We start from the raw sequence: 24,926 nt of genomic DNA, 5'->3' as shown, positions 1-24,926 counted from the left end.
AGCTGGCTCTAAATGTAGAAAAATGTTAGTTAATGTGGATGAGTAGGAAAAACAAACCCACAATATTCAGATACAGCATTAGTAGTGTCCTGCTTGACACAGCTGCGCAGTTTAAATATCTGAGGGTAATATAGAGAAGAAGAGAAATGGAATGAGCATGTGAGGATTGTGGCAGGGAAGGCGAAAGGTCAACTTCAGTTTATTGGGAGAACTTTAGGAAAGTCTGATTCACCTGTAAAAGGAGACCGCATATAGGATTCTAGCGCAACCTATTCTTAAGTACTGCTTGAGTGTGTGGCATCCACACCAGGACAGATTGAAAGAAGACATCGAAGCAGTTCAAAGGAGAGCTGCTACATTTGTTACTGGTAGGTTTGATAAGCACGAAGTGTTACGGATATGCTTCAGGAACTCAAGTGAGAATCCCTGGAGGGAAGAATACATTTATTTTGGAGAATACTACTGTGTAAGTTTAGAGAATTAGAATTTGAAGCTGACTGCTGAACAGTCCTACTGCTATCAAGAAACATTTTGCTTAGGGATCACGAAGATAAGATACGAGAAATTAGGGCTCATATGGAGGCATATATATAGTCATTTTTCCCTCACGCTGTCTGCGAATGGAATAGGAAAGGAAATGACTAGTAGTGGTACAATGCACCCTCTGCCATGCACCAAGTGATGGCTTGCGGAGTACGGATGTAGATGTTATTTCATTCCAGTGGTTTGTTGGAGCAAAATACAGTTGGCAACCCTCCATATGCCTGTTTTTATTGTGTAGCTGGAAGTTTCATTGTTGTACATCTGTTTGTCACTGTTCAGCGCTGTATTGAGTAGAACACTGTGTTGCTCGGTTTGTGAATTTCGATACGACAGAGTCAGAAGAGTGACGCGTCTGCATTAAATTTTGTGTGAAACTCAAGAAAACATTTACACGGACATGCCAAATGAGCTCTTAAGCTGTACTTGGTGTTATGAATGGTTCACATGGTTTAACAAATGGCCAGACAGAAGTTAAAAGAGGACCCTCATTCAGGATGCCCTTTGGCATCTACCAATGATGCTTATGCCAGGAGCAACAATAAAACTGTGCATGCCAATCGAAGCGACTGTCAAAGAGATTGCAAAAGAATGTAACATGAAATCCTGGCAGAGAAGCTTGAAATGCATCGTGTTGCCGCCACGTTCATCGCACAGCTCATGAGTCAAGACTGGAATGACCTCTGCCTCGCAATGCGTAAAGAGCTTTTGGATCGTGCAAATAAAAACGAGATGTTCCTCAAGACAATCATAACTGGTGATGGGACATAAGTCTATGGTTCTGATGTTGAAACCAAGGTTCAATCTTCACAATGGGTCAGGGAAGGTTCTCCAAGATCAAAAAAAGCTCGTCTGGCCAGGTCAAATGTCCAGGCCATGCTGATAGTTTTCTTTGACTTTGAAGGATTAGTTCATAACGAATTCGTTCCACAGAGATAAACTGTTAATCGATGGTACTATCTGGATGTGTTGCGAAGCCTGCGAGAAAATGTGAGAAGGAAATGGCCAGAAATGTGGCGAGACAATTCATGGCTCCTGCATCATGATAACATACCTGCAGATTCATCCCTGTTGGTGTGTAACAAGTGCACAAAACCCGAAATCACTGTACTGCCTCATGCTACATACTCCCCAGACGTGGCCCCTGAGGACTTTTTTTCTTTTTTTTCCTAACCTGAAAACCCCATTGAAAGGATGAATATTTGCAATCATAGACAAGTTAAAAGAAAATTCAGGAACTGTTATTCGGGCAATCCAGTAACGTGTATGTCAAGACTGCTTCCAAAAGTGGAAACAGCGTTGGAAGCAGCATATCAATTGTGACGAAGAGTATTTCGAAGGAGACCATGCACAATAAGTAAACTGTAAGTGCAGAAAACATTAGTGGAAAAAGTTCCATAATTTTTTGAACAGACCTCGCATTCACTTTTAATTTTAAAAGAAAAAATTTTTGTTGCTAAGTGCAAAAAATGCTTAATTGCTCTCGCTTCATAGAAAGTGAGACTGGAAAATAAATTTATTTCGCAGAAAGTTAAATTAGCTCTAAATGTACTTTCAGCTATTGATTATCACAAGAAACTTATTATGGAAAGTATGCTGTACTTTAATGAAAATTGTGCACAGTGTTTGGAGAAACTGATGGGCCAAATGGAAAAAAATTAAATGTTTCCAATGGTCAAATTTTGAGAAGGAAACTAGGATGTGTACAATATTTATATTCTAATAATTGCTGTCAACTAATTGATTAATTCTTAAATCTTAATGCTATGTGAAAGGCTGTGCCAATAATACATCTAGTACCGATGAACATCCTCATTAGATAAGCTACGGTCAAACATTCTTTCAAAGCTGCTCGAATATTGGTAATTTACAAAGGGTTGTAACTGATCAACTCTCTCAAATTCTCTTCATACTTCTAGTATTTGAAGGTCAGATTCCAGACTTGCATTATGATACAACTCTCATACAAAATCTAACAAGCACCTTTGATGGACAGAGGGTTTCCTAGTGCTGGTAATTAGAAAACTGCAATTTTTTAACGAATTCGTCAATACATCACTGCATAGCATATTTGGATGCGATTGTAATGCCATAAGTTTTAATCTCGCAAGTAGAGTCCTTTTTCAAATTCTATATTCACTAATGAATGGAAATGTTAATATTATCAAAAAATGTTAAATCATAATTTTTAATTAAAGTAACATGTAAACTTTTTCAATTACTATTTGCACGAAAATTCTAGCACTCACAAAAATTTAAATTTGGTAAAAAAATGCGAAATGTCAAATACACAATAAAATACTGTTTTTCATTTCTAGACACTAAACACCATTATTAATGTATAAAACTTTTTTCATTTATCAGTAAGGCATTTTATTTTTATTTTAATACAACCAGTTAACTAAAAGTAATATGTTATTTTTATTAAAAAATAGCTATTCCCAGCTACTCATTGCTGTGGCTCAGTCTGGTTAAATTGAAAAGAGAAAGCACATGTCCCTAATGGGAATTCAACACACATGGTAATATTTTTTAAACTTCTGTCTCTGTCTGTCTCCACCTCCCCTCTCTTTGTCCAGCTCCTCCTCCTTCCCCGTCTTTCCATCCATTGCCTCTTCCCCTCTGTCTATCTCCTCCTATATCTTGCAAATGTTCATTAGAGTACTGTCTAAAAATATGAAGTAAATCAGTCAAGATCTTTTGAGATTTTTTGTAATAACATTTCCCCCTTATATATATTACATTTTAATTTATATATTACATTATTTTTAAAAAGTAAGTATATATATTTGAATGCAACATTGAGTCAAAGTTTGCCGGCCGGTGTGGCTGAGCGGTTCTAGGCACTTCAGTCTGGAACTGCGCAACCGCTATGGTTGCAGGTTCGAATCCTGCCCCAGGCATGGATGTGTGTGTGTCCTTAGGTTAGTTAGGTTTAAGTAGTTCTAAGTTCTAGGGGACTCTTGACAGATGTTAAGTCCCATGGTGCTCAGAGCCATTTGAACCATTTTGAGTCAAAGTTTCAAAGCAATCGATGAAGAACTTTCGGAATTTTATGATTTTGAACAAATGAACAATTACATATTTATATAAATTAGCAATATATCCTTTTTCATATTATAATTCAATATTTGTTAGTTAATATTGTATTGTTAATGCATTTGGAATTAAAATAGAAACACAGCAACTGGTGAGATTCGAAACAGTGATTATAGGATTACAGAATAAGTAGACCATTACGCTATACACTTATTTTTTCCTTCATATTCTTTTTATTTAATCTTTTTTATTCTTTCATTTTTTAACACTTCACAATTTTGTATCGCATATATGTGCAAGGCCCATGCTAATATTCTCGGTATGATTCCAATTTTAGTTCACATACCAACAAAGTGACTACAAGCACTTAGCTACTGACGACTATGTCTTTCCTTACAAATGTTTGTACTTAACAGCAGTCAGAAATTTTCTTATCTTCAAAAACAAATTTTCTGAGTGTTTCAGAGTTGTGTCATACTGCTTTAGGAAGTTTTGTCCAGGTACTGACCTAACTTTCATTATTTCATTTAAACAGTTTTATTTTACTTAATTAATACTCCTTTTATGCTGTATACATGATTCACAATTAAGATATACACCACGCCAAATAGTACTAAATTTTTTCACTACATAGTATAGCATCTGTCATTGTATTAAAAAGTCAGACAATTTTCCCCTTCTTTCTCTATCTTAAAATATCTAAATATCTTCCCTAATGACATATCCCACCACACAGATCTTGGCATGACAAAATATTAAAAAAGAATTTAATCTGAAGGTGATGTAGACAGAAAACAATAGGTAACCCCACAACAAGCTTTCTTCTTGATTATTCTTCTGTCAAAAACACCCGCCCTATCTTTTAAGTGTAGTTGCATACTGCAAGGAAATCATACTGCCAGGTCTTTCTCAAATGTAGAAGTTAAGTACAGTACCAGAAAAAAAACCTAACTGATATGGGTTTCAAATTGAGATCACAGATTAAAATGATGCTTAAGGGTCAAAACAAGTTCATTCCTAGAATTATTTCTACTGCACAAAACTTAATAAATTATTGTTTAATCTTTACAGAACATTCAATACAGTGAAAAGTTAAGTTGAAAATTAAGCTGTGTTTTAACAATAGGAAGATAAATGTGTGAAACAACATACATACCACTCCTATATGACACAGCAGAACAGAGCTCTGATGGTGAATAGCAAGAGCTCTTTTGAAATGAAGTTCCGCAAGCAAAAATCGCTCCTGCTTTAAAAATATAGTTCCAATTCCATACCTTTGAAAAACAGAAAGCAAGTAATGTTTTAGACACACATAGTTCACATGTGTCTCCAATTAGATGTTAACAATAGAAATCTTAAGAAAATGTTTGTGCTTCTATTGCAAGCCCTTTTATTTTTCGTGTCACAAAATGACAGCAACATCAAATACAAATTAAAATATTCTTGTTTCATGGCACACAATTTAAGAAATGAATATCTTGAAGATTTCAACTATGAGTCATAAAAACTTCTTGTTACAGCATCACCAGATAAATACAATACCTTGGAACTCAAAACAGTAATGGTGCCTGACAAGATACATGCTTTGGGCAGTTTTGAAGATTCTATCACTAGTGTAGCACTTATCAGTTCCTCTCCCTCGGCTGAAGGAACGAATGAAGAGTGGTGCATAGACACACTTAAAAGATAAGAGAACGTATCAACATTTGAGATCTGTCTCGGAAGACCAAAGATAAGTCCAGTGTATCACTCTCAGGGGCTTGTGCAAGAGAAGCTCTTTATTCAATGCCTCCTACTGGACTGATTTACCAAGTATGGAGTGATATGACCTGAATGCAGACCTAAAGGTGGCTTCCATGACTTCTGGTTTCAAGGACCCATGAAAACTGTGGTTGGTCATTTATTCCACGCAAATGTATAAGTGAATGCATCATCTCTACTTGGATAAGGATTTTAGAAAACTCACTGTAATAGCTTCTTCTCGCAACTCTGGTTGCAAAATGTTTATAACATACTGAAATAGATTTAGTGTAGCAACTGAATCAGACAATGTTCAGTCCAGGTCACACTCACTAGGCAAACCACACGAGTATGAAAGGGAATAGAAAGGAACAAATTATTATGTCGAAAAGCTTAGAATTATCTTTCATGGTCGCTACCATGGCTATTCTTGACAGAACCAAGACATTGAAATAAATGGGAAATTAAAAACATATTCTGTCTACTGTCCTTATAAGTATCATTTTGTTATGACAATATACACTTCAAAGTCACTGTATTTCTTTTGTATATGGCATCCCAATGCATCTCCCACAGGTTCAACAAAACATCACAATTAAAAGTTCTTACACAACAGAAAGCCCTGATGATGAAGCTGTGACATTGAAACATACACTGGCATAAGCTGTGACACTGAAACATACATTGGCATAATAAAAACAAGTCTTGCTATGGCCATCGGAGAGAGAGAGAGAGAGAGAGAGAGAGAGCTAGTGCTTGAAAGCTAGTCTAAGTGCTGTTTTCTGTTTCTGTGCTCCAAGCACCAACTTGCTATAAGTGAGTGATGCTTTTCCCTTATTTTATTTAACAATTATGAAGACAGCAGACTGCATTCATTATTAAGCTTTTCCATTAGAATCACCTGCATCAAAAATTCAATATACTTGCAGAATTGATATAATATAATGTTAAACAAAGCTTTCAAAATGTGGCATGGAGTTGCTCAGCTTCTTGTTCTTTGGCATATTTACCATTGCAGATCCCCTTGACGATAATGGCAATCCACATTAGCTAGTTCATATCAGTTTCCTTTGTTTGTATCTGGACTGATCTTGTTGCTCATGGGAAACTTGTCAAAAGCTCCAATCACACTAACAGTAATATTAGCTGTTTCGCTGTACCTGAATTTGTATTTCTACTGAGTGATTAGAAACTGTCACTAGATTAAAAGTGATGCTTCCCAACCGCAATGCAAATGCCAGTTATAGTGGTAGTAAGCACTCACTGCCAGTCTACAGCCTAGGTAATGTACCACAGCTAAGAATGTTGTGCCACAAACCACACATCAGTAGCCAGTGTGGTTATCATCTTAGGAGTACATGACACTGTAACAAGCAGAACCTTTTCTAAGTACATGTTTGCTGCTTAAGCAATTGTTTATGTTCAATACATTAAGAAATCTAGTTTTCAGATTTCTTGAAGTATTATATGTTTGCAGCTGAAATAAGCCTCAAGAATTTTTCTTGTAAGTTCTTTCCTATGCAGTTGGTTAAAGTGACACTAATACTGCCTGACACCGTGTTTCACGCACTGCTGACATAGTGGATATAATTATGGGTTGATGACAAGCACAACATCAGTTCGTTTTCCACCATCTACAATTATTTCTTTATGGAACATTGAAATTTGCTTGAACATTTTATGTATGTATATATACAAGTACACTTCATAGAGGCTGGCAGCTCTGCTCTGCATGTGATGAAAAAAATTTTCAATGTGATGTGTTCATATTTTTTATGACCCTGCTCTTTTAACTATTGCTCAAGTTCAGATTCTATATGATAAAAGAGTTAGATTAAGACATCAGGTATCTCTGACATTGACATCACCCTGGCTCCAGTATGACTGCACTAAAGTCTTCACTTTTTCAGGTTGGAATCCAAGTACAGTCTGCATAATCCAGATACCAACATACAAGAGAGCATCTATGAATCAGATGCACATCAGGCATCTGACAGTGTTTTTAGGAGACAATGAGAAAGAGCACAGGACCTGGGAAAAACGTCTGCCAGAAATTAAATACTTGTTGACAACCGGCAGCAAGTCCTCATAGCCGAAAAACTGAAGAAAAGAGCCCAACAATAAGGGCAAACAACAAAGGTGTCCATGAAATGTGGTTTTGCACTGTGTAACACAGCAAATTCAAATATGACAGAAGCTGACAGTTTCACCTCTAATGAAGGATGTGACAGATGGCGTGTTTCAAGTGAGCCTTTTGAAGGATGTCACCCTAGCAGAGAACATTGAACAGTATTAGCATACCAAGGCAACACTTCACTTCAGTAAATGAATACACAGAAGGACCTTCAAGGGGCTTCCAAATGTCGTACTGATGGCAGTGCTGGAACACTATTAAGACCTCGTATTACTGATACCACAACAATAAGAGTAGAAAGATGAGAATTTATTATGTCTGTTAAATGTTGAACCCAGATGGTCAGAAGCAGCTGTGTTGAATGTCTATTACAACCAGGATGATGCTGCGTAACTAATTCAGGAATAAGTTCATCAATCACTGGCACAAATCACTACATGGCAGACCAACATTGAAGAATGAAGTTTGAAACCCCTGACTTGTGCTGCAACTCTCAGATTATAGCCAATATTCTTGATGGCAAAGTCACAACTAGATTCACCAAGACATTTCAAGAATGGAGGACAATACTCTGCTATGTTCTCACTGTAAATGCCCTGAGCATGCCGGAAATTATTGCAAAGAGAGAAGAAGAGTGTTCAATGACTGTTACACCATAAGACGTCAAACAACTTGGAAATTTTATCCACACCAAACAACTAAAGACAACTAAACCTGAACTGTGAGAATAAGTCCACTATCGTAAACTGTTCGACATTACTCTCCAATTTGTCAGAGTCATGCCACACTGCCATATAGAGTTTCTGCTGCTATCCTACCTCCAAAAATCTGGAAAACTGAGGTTAGCATTAATGGAGCTGAGGCCACCGCAGATGAAAATCCTGCATGGATGACAGTTGCCAAGATGTTACCGACAAGGAGGACACTGAGATGATGCTGAGGACAACATTCAGTAATCAGAATGTCTTTGGTCCTCCCTTGTGAAGGATGATGGCATATAGAATTTCTGTGTCAATTATCAGCAGCTGAAAGAAAATAACCAAAATAGGTGTATACCCACCGCCATGATTTGATGATATCAAAGAGGCAGAAGGAAGCAAAATACTCCACTATGGATATGCAGACTGGCTACAGGCAGATCAAGGTTGATTGTGAAGAAACTGATTTCATAACATGTGGTGGCCTTTACAAATTCAATACTCTGCCCTTTAGTAACCATAATGCTCCAGCATTGAAGTGCAAAGTTTTTAGAGTGCAATGAGACTCATTTGTGGTGTAAATTCAAGAACATCGTGTCGAAACTGCTCAAGGAACTGGGTATTCTATACACTGCCTTCTCAGTATATTTACTCCTTAATGAAATTTGTTGCAAATAATGTGTGTGTATTTCAAACCGATAGTTCAATACATAGTATGAATACTAGGAATAAGAACAATCTACATAAAGACCTAAAATCACTTACCTTGGTAGAAAAAGGGGTCCAATATTCAGAACACATGGTTTCAATAAATTGCCAGCAACCACTAGAAACTTGGTTTCTGATAAAGCATAGTGTAAACTGAGTCTGAAAGACTTTTTGACGGGCAACTCCTCCTACTCTATAGACGAATATCTTAAGAGGGACCGTCAGACCAACTTAAATAAAAATGTCTTGACAGATTTCAGTTTTGACAGCACTTGGTCACAACAGTCAAAATTAGGTATTTTGTGCATGATAAATTTATTAAAGTGCATAACTAAGTTTCATTCTGATAGTGTATTAATTCAGTAAATATTAGCAGTTCCAGTTTACCGTAATGTAGTCACATATTTAGACAATGATCAGGGTAGTGAGTATTATATTCAAATGTTTTACATTATACTTTCTGGCTTGTTCCAAACCCATGAGAATAGTCTCATTTTTGGGTCTATGGAACAAAAAGCTAAATTTAATCTAACCTCCAAACTATTAAATCCAAGATCTTAAATAGATGACATGTCTTCGCTGCCCTGATGATGTCATCCTTTTCTCGGAGTCACTGGAAGTGCATCTAAGTGCCAAGGTATCTACAGGATGCTGGTCTGCACCTGAATCTTGGAAAGTATCTCTCGAATTTGAGGGAAACAAATCTTGGGGCACCTAGTTAACAGAAATGGAAGCTGTCCCGAGCCAGAAAAAGTTTTACTTTTCTCCAACTTCTCATACATTCGTGAAGTTTCCTTGTAATGTGCTCCTATTACAGATAACTTTTAAGTCACCTGCAAAAAATGCAAGACTTCTTAACCAATTTCAGTTGTAACACGCGGCCACCACAGCAACACCTGCATCAATCTTCCTGGGAATGAGGAGCAAGAAATATCTTTCTGTACCCTTAAGGTGCTGACATCTTCATTGGTCCTGGCACTTTTTTTTAATAAGAATGCCGAGATGGAACTAGACACTGATACCAGTCTGTCTGCAGTATTAATGCAAAGCTAGGAAGGCAATGGAAGAGTAATTTCTTACACCTGCAGAGTACTCTTGAAGCCTCAGAAGAATACTCTACAGCTGATAAAGAGAGTTTAGCAGTTGTTTGGGCAATCACTAAATTCCAACCGTATTTATATGGCAGACAATTCACTGTCATTTGTGATCATCAATTTTTATGCTGGCTGATGATGATGGAGGATAGTCAAACAAATTTTGGGCTTGAAGCCAGTTGTCATTTAATTCATGGCATGATTTTTCAATTGGGCACCTGCCAGTCATCGTCATGTGAGCCACTGAGGACTGTCTTTCATGGCTCACCGTAAGATGGCTGGCAGGTACCCTGTCGATATATTGTGCAATTAATTAAATGATGACTGGTCGAAAGTACAAAATTTGTTTGAAGATTCAATTTTTAAAACTCAACCACGGCTGAAGGATTCCACAGGGTGACTGGAAAATACAAATCCATTAGCTGCATTATTTTATGGCTAATCTAGTGCGCAGTCCCATTGCTGATTGCTTGCTTACTGACTTCCAGGGCAACAAAAATTTGATAAACTGACAGAATTTAAAAATTTAAAATGCTGTCACAATCTATTCATTAAGAGGTTAAATCTCATGTTAAAATTTTAACATAGTAAAACAAGTATTACAGATAGAAACTGTGTGCCTTGAGGCAGTATAACCTATGGCATGCAAATAACCCAGACTATATTAATTCAGTATTTTAGAAGAGAGCACTTAGCGACTATCAACAAAGTTTCCATGTAATTTCAAATCTTTGCAAAACTTTTTTTCTTGCTGGCATCCCCCACAAAAGATGAAAAAGGTTTTAACACGTACATTTCTGCTGTTCATGCACTAAAACTTCAGCATTAGGCATGACATTTTAATTTATAACTTCCTCACTACCAATTCTATTTGCAATGCATTTTGCAGACAGTATCTGCATATATCACTGTAAGTACCTGCAAAATTACACCACTGTATGATACACAGTTCCAGAAGATACAATATTATAAACACTGAGATGTGGGAAAAACTAGCTCTTGTTTAAAGTGGACTGCAAATTACCCTGATTATTCTTTTCCAGAGTCAGATAATGAGAGCACTTGGCAACTTCCAACAACTTTAAATATACTTTTGAACATCTTCTAAACTTTTCCTCACTTACGTGCTTAATACCAAATATTTAACACATTAACTCACAACATTTAACCTGTTGTACACATGGGAGTTCGATTCTTCATAAAATGGGGAGCTTACTGTCTTAAATGTAAAGTCATCACTCAATTTATTAACCACTGAGATCCAATGTTCATTTGTGTTTCCATATATATCCTCACCCCCCAGAAATACTTTATTGTTGTACTCTAATTAAAACAGAATGTATGTTTTGAACACTCCAGATCAGCTTCGCCAAACCAATTTATGAAATTAACATTGAAACACCATACAATTAAACACATAAAAAATCAGTTCTAAGGAAGGGGTGGCAATAAAAACCAGTGTAATGCTACAGTATACCAACCAACAAATCATTAGTTTATAGACAAGATTTCCCACATAGAGTCTCTGGCTGCCAAGAATACTCTGTGATGTGAAATCTCGATGTTAGTAAAGCACGAGATAGCATGCCCTGAGTCTGCGGAATGTGGTTCTGGAGGAGAACTTCCAACAACTAGCTGGACTGACGACAGTAAAACATATGAGATGGTTCTAAAGGAAATAGGAGGGAATACAGAACTAGTGGAAGTTATAGGCCAATAGGCCAACGCAAACCAAAACTTTTTGGACACTTAATTAGACATGCTATTCTTCTACAAAATATTTCTGAAGGCAAGATCATAGTGAAGAAAATGAGGGAACAATTGAGAACATCCTACTTAAAAACATATGATTAGTGAGATGGAATGTTTTTCACACAGAGAGTTGAAGAGGACTGCTGAAGAAAGGAAGCTGTTGCTGCAGACACAAGGCTCAGCCTGTTGAAAGAAGTAGAACTCCATCTACACACAACAATGGTTACCAACATGTAATACTGGACATGTATTCAAATGAAAAGAAAGCAGAAGCTGACGAAGAAGAAGACGGATGAGGAGGAGGAGGAGGAGGAGGAGGAGGAGAAATGAAATCTTAGTTTGAGAGGTTTAATGTTCTCACAGGTACCAAATGTTGATAAGACTACACTATTTAAACAGAACAGTGAGTGATTATTCATACAATCACCTGGAATTTAACCAACTGTTGCTGTCTGTATAACTGGTGTTACCTGGAGAAATCAAAATACTTTAGTAGCACTTATTGGTGCTAAATGGACTTTATAATGCTTCATCAGAAATGATCAAGAAAATTGTTAAACCACCTCATCAAATTATATTCAACTCACAAGTATTATTATTATTATTATTATTATTATTATTACTACAACCAAGTCTGATCTTGAAAACATAAACCAACAATATGAAACTTGTATATACAAAAGTAAATCGCTCCAACTGCTGATATAGCAAACAATATCAGCAGTTGTGTTATATTACATAGAACAGCTATCTAAGAACAAACCACAAATAGTCTAATTACTTACCATGCATTGTAATGTCGTTGGTCTAACCTAATGGCTGTTCGAAAGCAACTCATTGCCTTGTCAAGTTCTTCAGTTGTAACATACTCGTGTCCCAGGAGAGTATATGCATATACAAAGGAAGGATCAACCTGTCAATTGTAATTAAGTAATACATTAGGCCATGTTCAAACTACACATACAAATGAATTTCAAAAGTAAAAATTAACTATACCTCTTTTAAATCATTAAAAGAATATGTTTGTCGATATTCTCTACCAGTGGGGTTACAACAGACTGTACAACAGTAAAGGAAATGCTCAGTAGAAATGCTGTGAAATGTATTCCTTCCGTAACACACCCTAGAAATTACTGTTTGGTAGCCTTTTCTAGCAATGTCTCATCAACAGTATCAGACCTGATCACACTACTCCTTAATGACATTTTAATGCTGCTGGCCACTCTTGACCAGACAGATTTGTGTCAACTGTCAATTTTTTTTTTACATACATGTCAAAGAAGTGTGTGTATACAAAATTATACAGCTACATGCATGCTTCTTCTCTCAAGATAACTTCCAACATCCTTAATCAGTAGAGTATTTCTGTGTAGAATGTACACAGTATGACACAGGTTGTACCACATTTCTTCCTTGAAGAAGCCAGTTCAACTCCGATTACAAAAAACATTTCAACTGTTTGTATGATTTCTGAGTTGCCAAAGACATAATCAAAGGAGTAAACAAATAATTTCTCTTCTTGAAAGACGACATTAAATGTCCCCTTCTTGCACTACTACTCTCATAGGCCTATTTTGTGGTGAAAATGAGGTTTTCTCAAGAAGGTGAGATGGATAGATTACAGAAGACTGAAAAGTGAGAACATGTCAATCAGGTCCAAGGATGAGAAGGACTCATGTGTTATGAGGACAAAGGGAGACAAAAGTTTGTGATTTTTGATATGCGATTATTATCAGTACTAAATTTTTTGTTTCCTCAAGGAAACTACTGGGCAACAATTCTGTGTCAACATTTCATAGTTCTCTTGAGTGTCTTTCTTTTGCTACAAAACTATGACAATGACACATTCCAGATAATGGAAGACTTAGTACTTCACTTCTGATTTGCATTTCTGGGCAACGGTTCACCAATAAAAGCCTCAGAGTGACTGATGCCCATGTTGCAAAGAACAACACAGTAATATCAATTTACACAAATGAAAACTGCTAAGAAGTTGAGAGAGGTGTCACTGTGCATCAGTTACATAAAATGTCCAATTAGGATTAAATCAACTTCATCAGGATGCGAGGGTTTATAAATTATTTCCTACATTAACATGTTTTGAATCATTTCCCTTATTTGCCAGCTACAATAAAGAGAAGATTCTGTAGAGCTGAAACACGTAAACTACGCAAAGTACTCTTTGTTACACAAGTTATACAGTTTTCACTAAGTACTTCAATAACATGGATTTTCAACTTCTAGTCTTCAAAACAGAAACAAACTGCACAATATCATTGCACAAGATCCGCGCAGAATAAAATTCTTCCCACTATGGTGATCACACGCTTACACTCAACGTTACAGTACAGCGTAACATGCATCACTAACCTCATTGTCCTATCATATTTTAGAACCTGAAGTTCCTACAAAACTTCTCAAGTAAGCCCATCTGGCATCAGTCAGATTATCATTCTAACAGCACAGTTACCACCCTCACAAACTAGAAATTTCTTCTTGAGCTTATTCATTGCAATAAAATATCTACCTTCCTCATCAGTAATAACAGTTTTTCTTGTATGGCCTCTTCAATTATTTGTAGTGTCACAATCTTTCCATGTTCAAATGGCTCTGAGCACTATGGGACTTAACTTCTAAGGTCATCAGTCCCCTAGAACTTAGAACTACTTAAACCTAACTAACCTAAGGACATCGCACACATCCATGCCCAAGGCAGGATTCGAACCTGCGACCTTAGCAGTCGCGCGGTTCCAGACTGTAGCGCCTAGAACCGCTCGGCCACTCTGGCCGGCTCTTTCCATGTTTCAATATATCATATCTAAGGGAAAATTATTGCGTAATGCAGTCAAAAGATGACTGATGATATGTGAAAAACATGTGTACACATAAAACAAAATATGGATGTTTCACCTTTTTGAAATTGCACAATAGAATTATACAATAGCATCTGCAGGCAACACATTAAAAAAGCTGCAGAAATACGAAGAGTACTTAAGACAGAAGAAGAATATGCATTAATAAAATCAAAATATCTACGAGGAAATGGAACTTGTAATGAACACGGTCAGGATAAAATGCATTTGTTCTTTGGAAACATTATTATGACACCAGAAAATAGAATAATCAGAGGACTAATAGAGAAAATATGGAACAGTAAGAGCAACTTACATGGATTATGGAAATCAAGGAAACTATGACTGCACTGCAAATTACAGTAGAAGAGTTAAAAACAAAACAAAAATCAAGAAATTAAGAAATTAAATTATGGGACAGAATTGTAGGCCACTATATACCTTCAGGAAGCAAAATGTGTAGTTCTGATACTACACACATAGAAAACTGATACATTTCCTAGGTTTTAGAATACTTAGTTCTTTCCCTGAGAAGCAGAGAGGGATAGTAGGAACATCCTTACTAAGATGGGTCCCTCTCATCCTGTGGGCTGAATGACCTGCCTTCCTTCCACAACCTATCACTTTCTTCACTCGGAAGAAGGGACTACTGTTTCAATAGATAGGAAGTGAGTGTCACTTTCTCTTTTCCATGTGACTACTGGCAGCACAACACACTACTTCTCCTGAAAGTAGGTACTGGCTAGCAGTTCTGCCCCATAACTTATTAGTTTTTTAAGAGAATTTTCCTTTGATAAAACTGAGAAGCTGAAAGACAACAGACCAACATCAACAAACAAACTATATGAAGGGTGATTTCAGAAAAAAAAGGAGAAAGTTGAGATCAGGAGAGTGAAAAAGTATTGGACAAACAGAAACTGAAAAACTATTTTTTAAAAACTGAGTAAAGTGGTCCAAATGAAGGCCATACAATAAAAACTAAAAGCTCTACCTAAGATATGTACACTAAGAAAACTTCAAAAATTTTCCAAAGCATTTTAACACAGTGCATAATTAGCTTACTAAATACTTAACAATGAATGAGCTATTTGAGAATCTGACCTTATTTGAAATTTATCTAGCATCATGTAGTTGTACATATTATTTGTCGAACTTTTCTTAATCCCTAGGCTCCCTAACTTTGAACTCAAGAAGTCTGTAAAGCCATTGGGACACTAGCATTTCATGTCTGAGCACTGTAAATATATTAACCTTAAAAAAAAAAAAAACAACTGTGTATAGTACTGCAGTTGTCACATGATAGTGAATGCCATGCACTGTCTATCTGTTTTAAAATGAGTGGCAAAACTACAGTGGACCCATTGCAAGTGCCACATACAACTCTCCAATAAAGGATTAGGCCTAGTCCACACCAATTCTGGCAGGGGTTACACTCATAGCCTCCGATGTCTAAGTGTGTACTGAACGAATATTGAACTTTTATTGGTAACTTTGGAAGAACTACTTGAAGCCATGGACACTGAGCACCTTACCTGGACAACAAAGTTGTTAATCGTATACAATATTGAGTCAGATATCTATTTGTTTCATGAATATGGTGACTGCTCTGGAAACAGCGGATTCTCCTTACAAACACCTGGTCTTGAAAATGAAATGTAACAGATGACTCCTGATGCTACACATGCAACATAGGAAGAGCATGAACTCATTAACAAAATCGTTGCAGTTGACACTTTCTTTGATAAACTTGAAAAAATGGACAGTGAAAGCAACAATACATCAGTATCTGAATAAACTGCAATAATAATAATAATAAAACGGCAGCACTGTAGAAGTGAAAGTATGGGATGGATGGACACTGAACAACTGTTTTATTTTATGGACAAACACTTCAGTTACTGTTCACTGTTTCAAATGGTTCACAGTGATTCTGCTGAGAACTTGCCCATGACTCTTTCACAGTAAGTACAAGGGTGTCACTGGAAACATAACTAAGTTATTGCAGAAGTGAAATTTTCAAAACAAGACCACAAAATGTTGCAGTTATAAGAAATGACAGAGCATGACACAGCATATGAGCTGCTGGCAATACACAACATTTTTCAACAGCCACTCTTACAAGCAGAAAATATCATCCTTTTTTCTGATGGTGCCCTTAAGTCAATTCAAGAATTGCTACCTCAGGTTTGAATTCACAAAGTTTCTTGTGTCAGTGGCATGAGTAAACAGTGTTACTAATCACAGGAAGAGGCCGTGTGATCATGAGGTGGCTTTAAGACTGGTCCAAACAAATTACCTTAGTGAAAGGAATATAAAAGACTCGTGGCTGGACTCAAAGTAATGTGCGAACTTCTATTGGATGAACTCTAAAGGGGCAAGAACAAAGATATTGCATGAATCTCATCAGCTCTTACAAAAAACAGAATATTCATAATCACATCCCACCAAGAAGGATGTTTGGAGCCTGTATACAAGGTGGTCCATTGATCGTGACCGGGCCAAATATCTCACGAAATAAGCATCAAACAAAAAAACTACAAAGAACGAAACTTGTCTAGCTTAAAGGGGGAAACCAGATGGCACTGCCATAGGTCAAATGGATATCAACTGCGTTTTTTTTAAATAGGAACCCCCATTTTTTATTACATATTCGTGTAGTACGTAAAGAAATATGAGTGTTTTAGTTGGACCACTTTTTTCACTTTGCAATAGATGGTGCTGTAATAGTCACAAACATATGGCTCACAATTTTAGATGAACAGTTGGTAACGGGTAGGTTTTTTAAATTAAAATGCAGAACGTAGATACGTTCGAACATTTCATTTCGGTTGTTCCAATGTGATACATGTACCTTTGTGAACTTATTTCTGAGAACTCATGCTGTTACAGGGTGATTACCTGTAAATACAACATTAAGGCTTAAATGCTCAAAATGATGTCCGTCAACCTAAATGCATTTGGTAATACGTGTAACGACATTCCTCTCAACAGCGAGTAGTTCGCCTTCTGTAATGTTTGCACATGCATTGACAATGCGCTGACACTTGTTGTCAGGCATTGTCGGTGGATCACGATAGCAAATATCCTTCAACTTTCCCCACAGAAAGAAATCCGGGGACGTCAGATCAGGTGAACGTGCGGGCCATGGTACAGTACTTCGACAACCAATCCGCCTGTCATGAAATATGCTATCCAATACCACTTCAAACGCACACAAGCTATGTGCCAGACATCCATCATGTTGGAAGTACATCACCATTCTGTCATGCAGCGAAACATCTTGTAGTAACATCGGTAGAACATTACGTAGGAAATCAGCATACATTGCACCATTTAGATTGCCATCGACAAAATGGGGGCCAATTATTCTTCCTCCCATAATGGCGCACCATACATTAACCCGTTAAGGTCGCTGATATTGCATGTGTCGCAGCCATCATGGATTTTCCGTTGCCCAATAGTGCATATTATGCTGGTTTACGTTACCGCTGTTGGTGAATGATGCTTTGTCGATAATAGAACCCATGCAAAAAATCTGTCATTGTCCCATAATTTCTCTTGTGCCCAGTGGCAGAACTGTACATGACGTTCAAAGTCATCGCCATGCAATTCCTGATGCATAGAAATGAGGTGCGGGTGCGATCGATGTTGATGTAGCATTCTCAACACCGACGTTTTTGAGATTCCAATTCTCGCGCATTTTGTCTGCTACTGATGTGCGGATTAGCCGCGACAGCAGCTAAAATACCTACTTGGGCATCCTCAGTTGTTGGAGGTCGTGGTTGACGTTTCACATGTGACTGTACACTTCCCGTTTCCTTAAGTAACGCAACTATCCAGCGAACAGTCCGGACTCTCGGATGATGTCGTCCAGGATACCGAACAGCATACATAGCACACGCCCGTTGGGCATTTTGATCACAATAGCCATACATCAACACAGTATCGACCTTTTCCACAAGTGGTAAACTGTCCATTTTAACACGGGTAATGTATCACGAAGCAAATACCATCCGCACAGGTGGAATGTTACGTGATACCACGTACCTATATGTTTGTGACTATTACAGCACCATCTGTCACAAAGCGAAAAAAGTGGTCCAACTAAAACATTCATATTTCTTTACGTACTACACGAATATGTAATAAAAAATGGGGGTTCCTATTTTTAAAAAATTTAGTTGATATCCGTTTGAAGTATGGCAGCGCCATCTAGCGGGCCAACCATAGCGCCATCTGGTTTCCCCCTTCGAGCTAGACAAGTTTCGTTCGTTGCAGTTTTTTCGTTTGACGCTTATTTCATGAGATATCTGGCCTCATCACTATCAATGGCCCACCCTGTATATGACTGTTGCAGAGGTAACATTTATTTTGAGTTAAATTAAATCCCTGTGAACTTTCCCACATGCCTTAGATGTTGGATATAGATTTCCAGGTGTAATGTAACAACATTACCACAACTGATCATTTCCAATTTGCATTGGCTTGAAAACTTGAGTAACCCAGTTACTACTGGTTCAACAGGAAGGCATTACTAAATATCAAGGGAAGATAATTAACTCATCTGAATTCATGTTTACATAAATAAATTGCTAATTTCAATGGAGTACCTCCATTCTGCCAGGTTACTGTGGCCACACAGAGAGACTCTATTCCCATGTGGTCTAAATCCTTCAGCCTGTTACCAGTAACCTACCCTTCTATATACGAGGGCTATCCACAAAGTACATTACGTTTTGGAATAAAAAATAAATAAAGTATTGGAATTTTTTTTATTATATACAGATGAAAGCCACACTTAAATACTACATTTCTACGTAGTTGCCATTTAAATTAAGGCACTTATCATAGCGATGGACGAGCTTGGAAATTCCTTTGTCGTAAAATTCGGCCGCCTGCGCCTTCAACCACGTGGTTACCTCTTCTTTTGGGACAGAAAAGGTGTGATATTTTGTGGATTTCCTGGAAAGAGGCACTACAATAAACTCTCAAAGGTGTTGCAAAACTCTGCACAACCTCAGAAGAGCAATACAAAACAAGCGCAGGGAAAAATTGGGCTCAAAGATCTTGCTAATTCACGACAATGCCCGGGGCCCACATGGCAAATGCCACTCGTGAAGTTCTTGAATCTTTTAAGTGGGAGTTGTTTCCTCACCCGCCGTACAGTCCCGACCTGGCACCAAGCGACTTCCACTTATTCCCAGCAATGAAGAAGTGGTTGGCTATGCAGCGTTTTGGTGACGACGCACAGCTTCAAGAAGAGGTAACCACGTGGTTGAAGGCGCAGGCGGCCGAATTTTACGACGAAGGAATTTCCAAGCTCATCCATCGCTACGATAAGTGCCTTAATTTAAATGGCAACTATGTAGAAAAGTAGTATTTAAGTGTGGCTTTCATCTGTATATAATAAAAAAATTTCCAATACTTTATTTATTTTTAATTCCAAAACGTAATGTACTTTGTGGATAGCCCTTGCAAAAGAGACCAACCATTTACTCCACTTACTCTCCACAGTTCGTATTCCTTTACCAACAGGTGTTCAGCTCGTCACTGTTGATCCCACCTCTCTCTACAATAACATCCTTAATGCCCATGCCCTTCTCGCTACCTTTCCCAATGTACGGCTGACTCAAAACCTACAATCTCCTCCCTGGCCTTCAAGACCAACTATATCCTAATCCACAATTAGTTTTCCTTTGAAGACATCATTTACAAATACCTCTATGGTAGAGTAATGAGCACCTGTATGGCATCTTATGCCGACCTATTCATAAGCCACATACAGGAAACCTTTTTAGCCAGCCAGCATCCCCAACCCCTCAAATGGTTCAGATTCATTGATGACACCCTACCCATATTCCTCCAGAATACCAACACTTACTCTCCCACGACCTCTTAGGTTTCTTGGTAATGATGTGGTTCCATGTGTTCTGTAGTGTTGTTGTTTCGATTTCACATACAATATTTTGACAACTGCCTCAATCATCTCCTTCAGGTGCTGTGACTTTCATTGTTACAGGTATTCGGCAAAACAACCAGAAGCACAATGTTAACTTTCTCCACTATTCACTTCACTTGGTTGTCCTCAATCTCACAAACCACTTCCTCGATGTTGACCCCACCTCAAGGATAGCTACATCAGTACCTCTGTCCCCATGAAACCCACCAACCACAAAAAACACCCCACACCACAGCTGCCACCCATTCCACACCAAGAAGTCCCTTCTGTGCAGCCCAGCCACCCGTAGCTGACACAACTGTATTGATGAGCAGTCTCTCTCCAAATATGTCAATGATCTCACAACCTGAAATTACCCTCTCCGCCATGTCCAGAAACATCTCTCTTGTGCCTCATGTCCCCAATCACCATTGTCCCTTATATCCACTGTCCAGCCCCAAAGGAGCACACCCGTCATGACTCGGTACCACCCAGCATGAAAGCAACTGCATCACATTGTCCATCAGTGTTTCATCTACCCTTCGTGGTGAGTGAGAAATATTCTCTCTATTTCTCCCAAGGTGGTATTATGCCATCCACTTCACCCATGCAATATCCTTGTTCATTCCTATTCCACTTCTGCTCCCAACCCCTTGCCCCATGGATCACATTCCTGAACAGATCTCGATGCAAGACCTGTCCCATACACCCAACCACTACCATCTATTTCAGTCCTGTCACAGGAATCCCCTACTCTGTAAAAGGCAAGGCCACCTGCAAAAGCAGCCATGTAATCTAACAACTAAGCTTTGACCAGTGCCCTACTTCTTACATGTGCATGACAACTAACAATCCATCTGTCCACATGAATGGCCATCAGCAAACAGGCCAAGAGGCAGCTGTTGACCCATTTACTGAAAATGTCACCCAAAACAATGTGTTTGACTTTTATGACTGCTTTATAGCCTGTGCCATCACAATTCTTCTGACAAACACCAGTTTTTCTGAACTGTGCAGATGGAAACACTCCCTGCAGCATATTCCAAGTTCCTGCAACCTCTGACCTCAGCATGCCACCACAACAAGTAATAGAGAGAGAGAGAGAGAGAGAGTGTGTGTGTGTGTGTGTGTGTGTGTGTGTGTGTGTGTGTGTGTTTTGATTATGTCTGATGAAGGATACAGTCCAATAGCTAATTAATATCAGCAGATTTTTCCCAAGGTGCCTGTCTACCAGTCAATGCCTCCACTATGCAGCAAGTAGCAGTCTATCATTTTCATAGTTTTTTATGGTAGCTTTTAGCATAGTTGAAAGTTGCGCCAATTAGATACCTTATGAGACCAATATGTGATAATAGTATGTGATAATAGGGTAATGTGAATGAACAAATTTTAATGTTTTTTTTAAAATTGTCAAGTGGAAGTGTCCCATTACAGGATGTGAAGGAACTGACATATCAAAACACTATTTTTGAATTCTAACAGGACACAGTAAAGGAACTTGGACACACATTTCCAAAGCGGGGAGATCATTTTAACAAGAAAATTATAATCTTAAAAGAAGAAAAACACCTTGAATTGTTAAAGACAGAGAGCATTTCAATACTTTATGCACGAGACGAATGTTATCCGAGGTACCAATTTTTGTAGTCTGTATTTCAGGCTAGCAATTTGTTTGGGGGGAAAAAATAAAAAATGGATTTATTACTTTGTCCTGAATCTTAGAACCTGTCAAATTTAATTACATCTGAGACTATGAAAGTCAGATTTCTTCTTTGCCTGACTGAACTGATAAGGACTATGTCATTAGCTACATCATTATGCCACTACTTTAGTTGTGATGCTCAGTAGGAAGGGATAGCTTGGTAACTTTATATCACTCCTCTACTAGGACACTTTTTGTTCTGGTTGGATCTTCCTTCCTCCGTTTCCTGTGTATCATTTGTTAGCATTCAAGAAAAGATTGACAAATGGAAAATATTGTATTAACTACGGATAATGATACAAATTATCATGAAATACTCATGGAAACATGAAGATTGTGCCTTACCTGAACTGCTCTATGAAAGAATTTTATTGCACTGTCATGTTCCTTCTGCAAGCTGAAGCAGTTCCCAGTAGCACACCATGCTTCTGGTGCACACCTATCCTGAGACATGAGGTCCTGAGCCAGTGCTGAGAGGGCCACTTCCTTCTGTAGGTGCCACAAGGCAGTGCTGTACACTTCTGTCATCTGCATTCTATATGGCTCCAGCTCTCTCATCTCACTGAAATATCTGAAACATATGAAGAAGTGCACATATTTCAAAACTGTAAAGGTTACTATTCAGAAAATAATTATCATTTAGCTGCATGTACTAAACCGATATAGATATGGAAGTTTCACTACATGCATGGAAATCTACAATTAACTAATATTTTTCTATGAAACACCTGTTTTCAGTTTAAAGGAGACAACTCACTGAAATGTATAAATGTTGTGTCATCTATAGACACCCACTAAAGCAAAGAAAACTTGCTAGCGTTTGGAGTAATTGTCTAGCTTTTTTGTACTCTGACAGAAGCATTTTTACACTGGTATAATTATTAACTGAATTTAAAAAGCATTTTTACACTGGTATAATTATTAACTGAATTTAAAAAGTCATCATAATCTACTACTTAGGAGGTATATCATATGTTAAAGATTTACCACAATAAGTCAAGATTTCTGTGTATGTGTTGATTACACAACATTGCCACAAGCAAAATCAATGCAATTGAAAATATATACATGCCAGAAAGGGACAGTCTATCAGTTGCACAAAAAGCAAAGAGAAGATGCAGAGAGCCATACAGGAATTAGTCTGATTGACAAACATCTAGAGAATGATGGTCCTTCCTAAGGGACTAAATTTTATGCCTGCTCGCAAACTGCAGATCACATTAACTTCATGGAGTATGTTGCTGCTCTATTCCCTCCGGAAGCAGCAGAAGAATTTCACCGTAAAACCTGCATAGTGCCAATGTTAATAGCCAACGTCCCAAAGAAAGAAGAAGTAGCTCCAAGAAATCTGCAGGAGGACAAAGAAACCGAGTGATATTGCTTTCCGACAAGCTCAGTAGCTATGGTCCTAATCTCATGTGCGGACTAGGCCCATAACAAGTGGATTTTTTATCTTTTTAGTTACAATGACTATATGGCCTTCCTAAGGTACACAAGGGAGATATAGCCTTCCTAAGGTACACAAGGGAGACATTCCTCTAAGACCCAACATTAGTTGTATTGGCATACCTTCATACCAGCTGGAAAATAAATGGAACACTTCCTCAGCTAATATGTAGGGAAATGGGAACACCACATTCACAACTTCACTTACTTTGTACAATACCTCAGTCAACTGCAGTCCTGGGATACACAGATATTACAGTGAGATTCGGTGGTCCAACAGCTTCACTGAAGTTTTTTGGCACATTCTGAGGGGCAGCGGTGGGGGTGGGGGTAGGGGGAGTGAGCAAACTGATGCACGACAATGAGTAGTCCATATTCAAGGAGCACTTTGACGCAAAGACTCTAGAATCCACAAAGTTCAGACCAATGTTTTTCTAATGATACGTGGGGGACACGTTTGTGGCATGGCCAGACGGTGCAAAGAAGCTTGAGAGTTCCCTGAATATTTAAACTCTGTCCATCCTAATGTAAAATTCATAATGGAACTTGAAAAAGAGAGAAAACTGCCTTTCCTTGGTATGTTAGTTGGGGGAAAACCGGACAGATCCCTAGGTCACAATGTATATACACTGTGATGACAAAAGTTTAGGGATACCTCCTAATATCATGCTGGACCTCCTTTTCCCCGGCATAGAGCAGCAACTTGATGAGGCCTGGACTCAACAAGTTGTTGGAGAACCCCTGCAGAAATACTGAGCCATACTGTCTCTATAGCCACTCATAATTGCGAAAGTGTTGTCAGTGCAGGATTTTGTGCACGAACTGACCTCTCGATTATGTCCCGTAAATGTGGGATGGAATTCATGTTCCGTGATCTGGATGAGCCAATTATTCACTCGAACTGTCCTGAATGTTCACCAAACCAATGATGAACAATTATGGGCCAGTGACATGGCTCATTGTCATCCATAAAAATTCCATTGTTGCCTGGAACATGAAGTACATGTATGGCTGTAAATGGTCTCCGAGTAGCTGAACATAATCATTTCCAGCCAATGATTGGTTCAGTTGGACCACAGGACCCAGTCCATTCCGTGTAAACACAGCCGACACCATTATGGAGTCACCAGCAATTTGCACAGTGCCTTTATGACAACTTGGGTCCATGGCATCGGGGTGTCTGCACCACACTTGAACCCTACAATCAGCTCTTACCAACTGAAATTGGGACTCATCTGAACAGGCAGCAGTATTACAGTCATCCAAGGTCAAAGAGATATGGT

The 24,926-nt window shown here is 38.2% G+C and overlaps 1 protein-coding gene and 1 non-coding gene across 2 annotated transcripts in view; both read right to left on the bottom strand.

Moving 5' to 3' along the window:
• The window catches only part of LOC124605334 (cell division cycle protein 27 homolog), a 231,427-nt gene that overhangs the window by 65,353 nt on the left and 141,148 nt on the right, over positions 1-24,926 (bottom strand). The window contains exons 10-12 of the mRNA XM_047136940.1: positions 22,543-22,768; positions 12,491-12,618; positions 4,736-4,853 (exon numbers count right to left, since the gene is read on the bottom strand). Coding sequence (XP_046992896.1) covers positions 4,736-4,853; positions 12,491-12,618; positions 22,543-22,768 — 472 coding nt within the window. The remainder of the gene's footprint in view (positions 1-4,735; positions 4,854-12,490; positions 12,619-22,542; positions 22,769-24,926) is intronic.
• LOC124608735 lies at positions 3,834-3,937 on the bottom strand. Its single transcript, XR_006979322.1, has one exon. It is a non-coding gene; the product is annotated as a U6 spliceosomal RNA (small nuclear RNA).

The sequence above is a fragment of the Schistocerca americana genome, chromosome 3 (genome assembly GCF_021461395.2).
Source record: "Schistocerca americana isolate TAMUIC-IGC-003095 chromosome 3, iqSchAmer2.1, whole genome shotgun sequence".
NCBI classification, from domain to species: Eukaryota; Metazoa; Arthropoda; class Insecta; order Orthoptera; family Acrididae; genus Schistocerca; species Schistocerca americana.
Note: the sequence above shows the minus strand (reverse complement) of the source record. Positions and strands in the feature narration are given on the sequence as shown.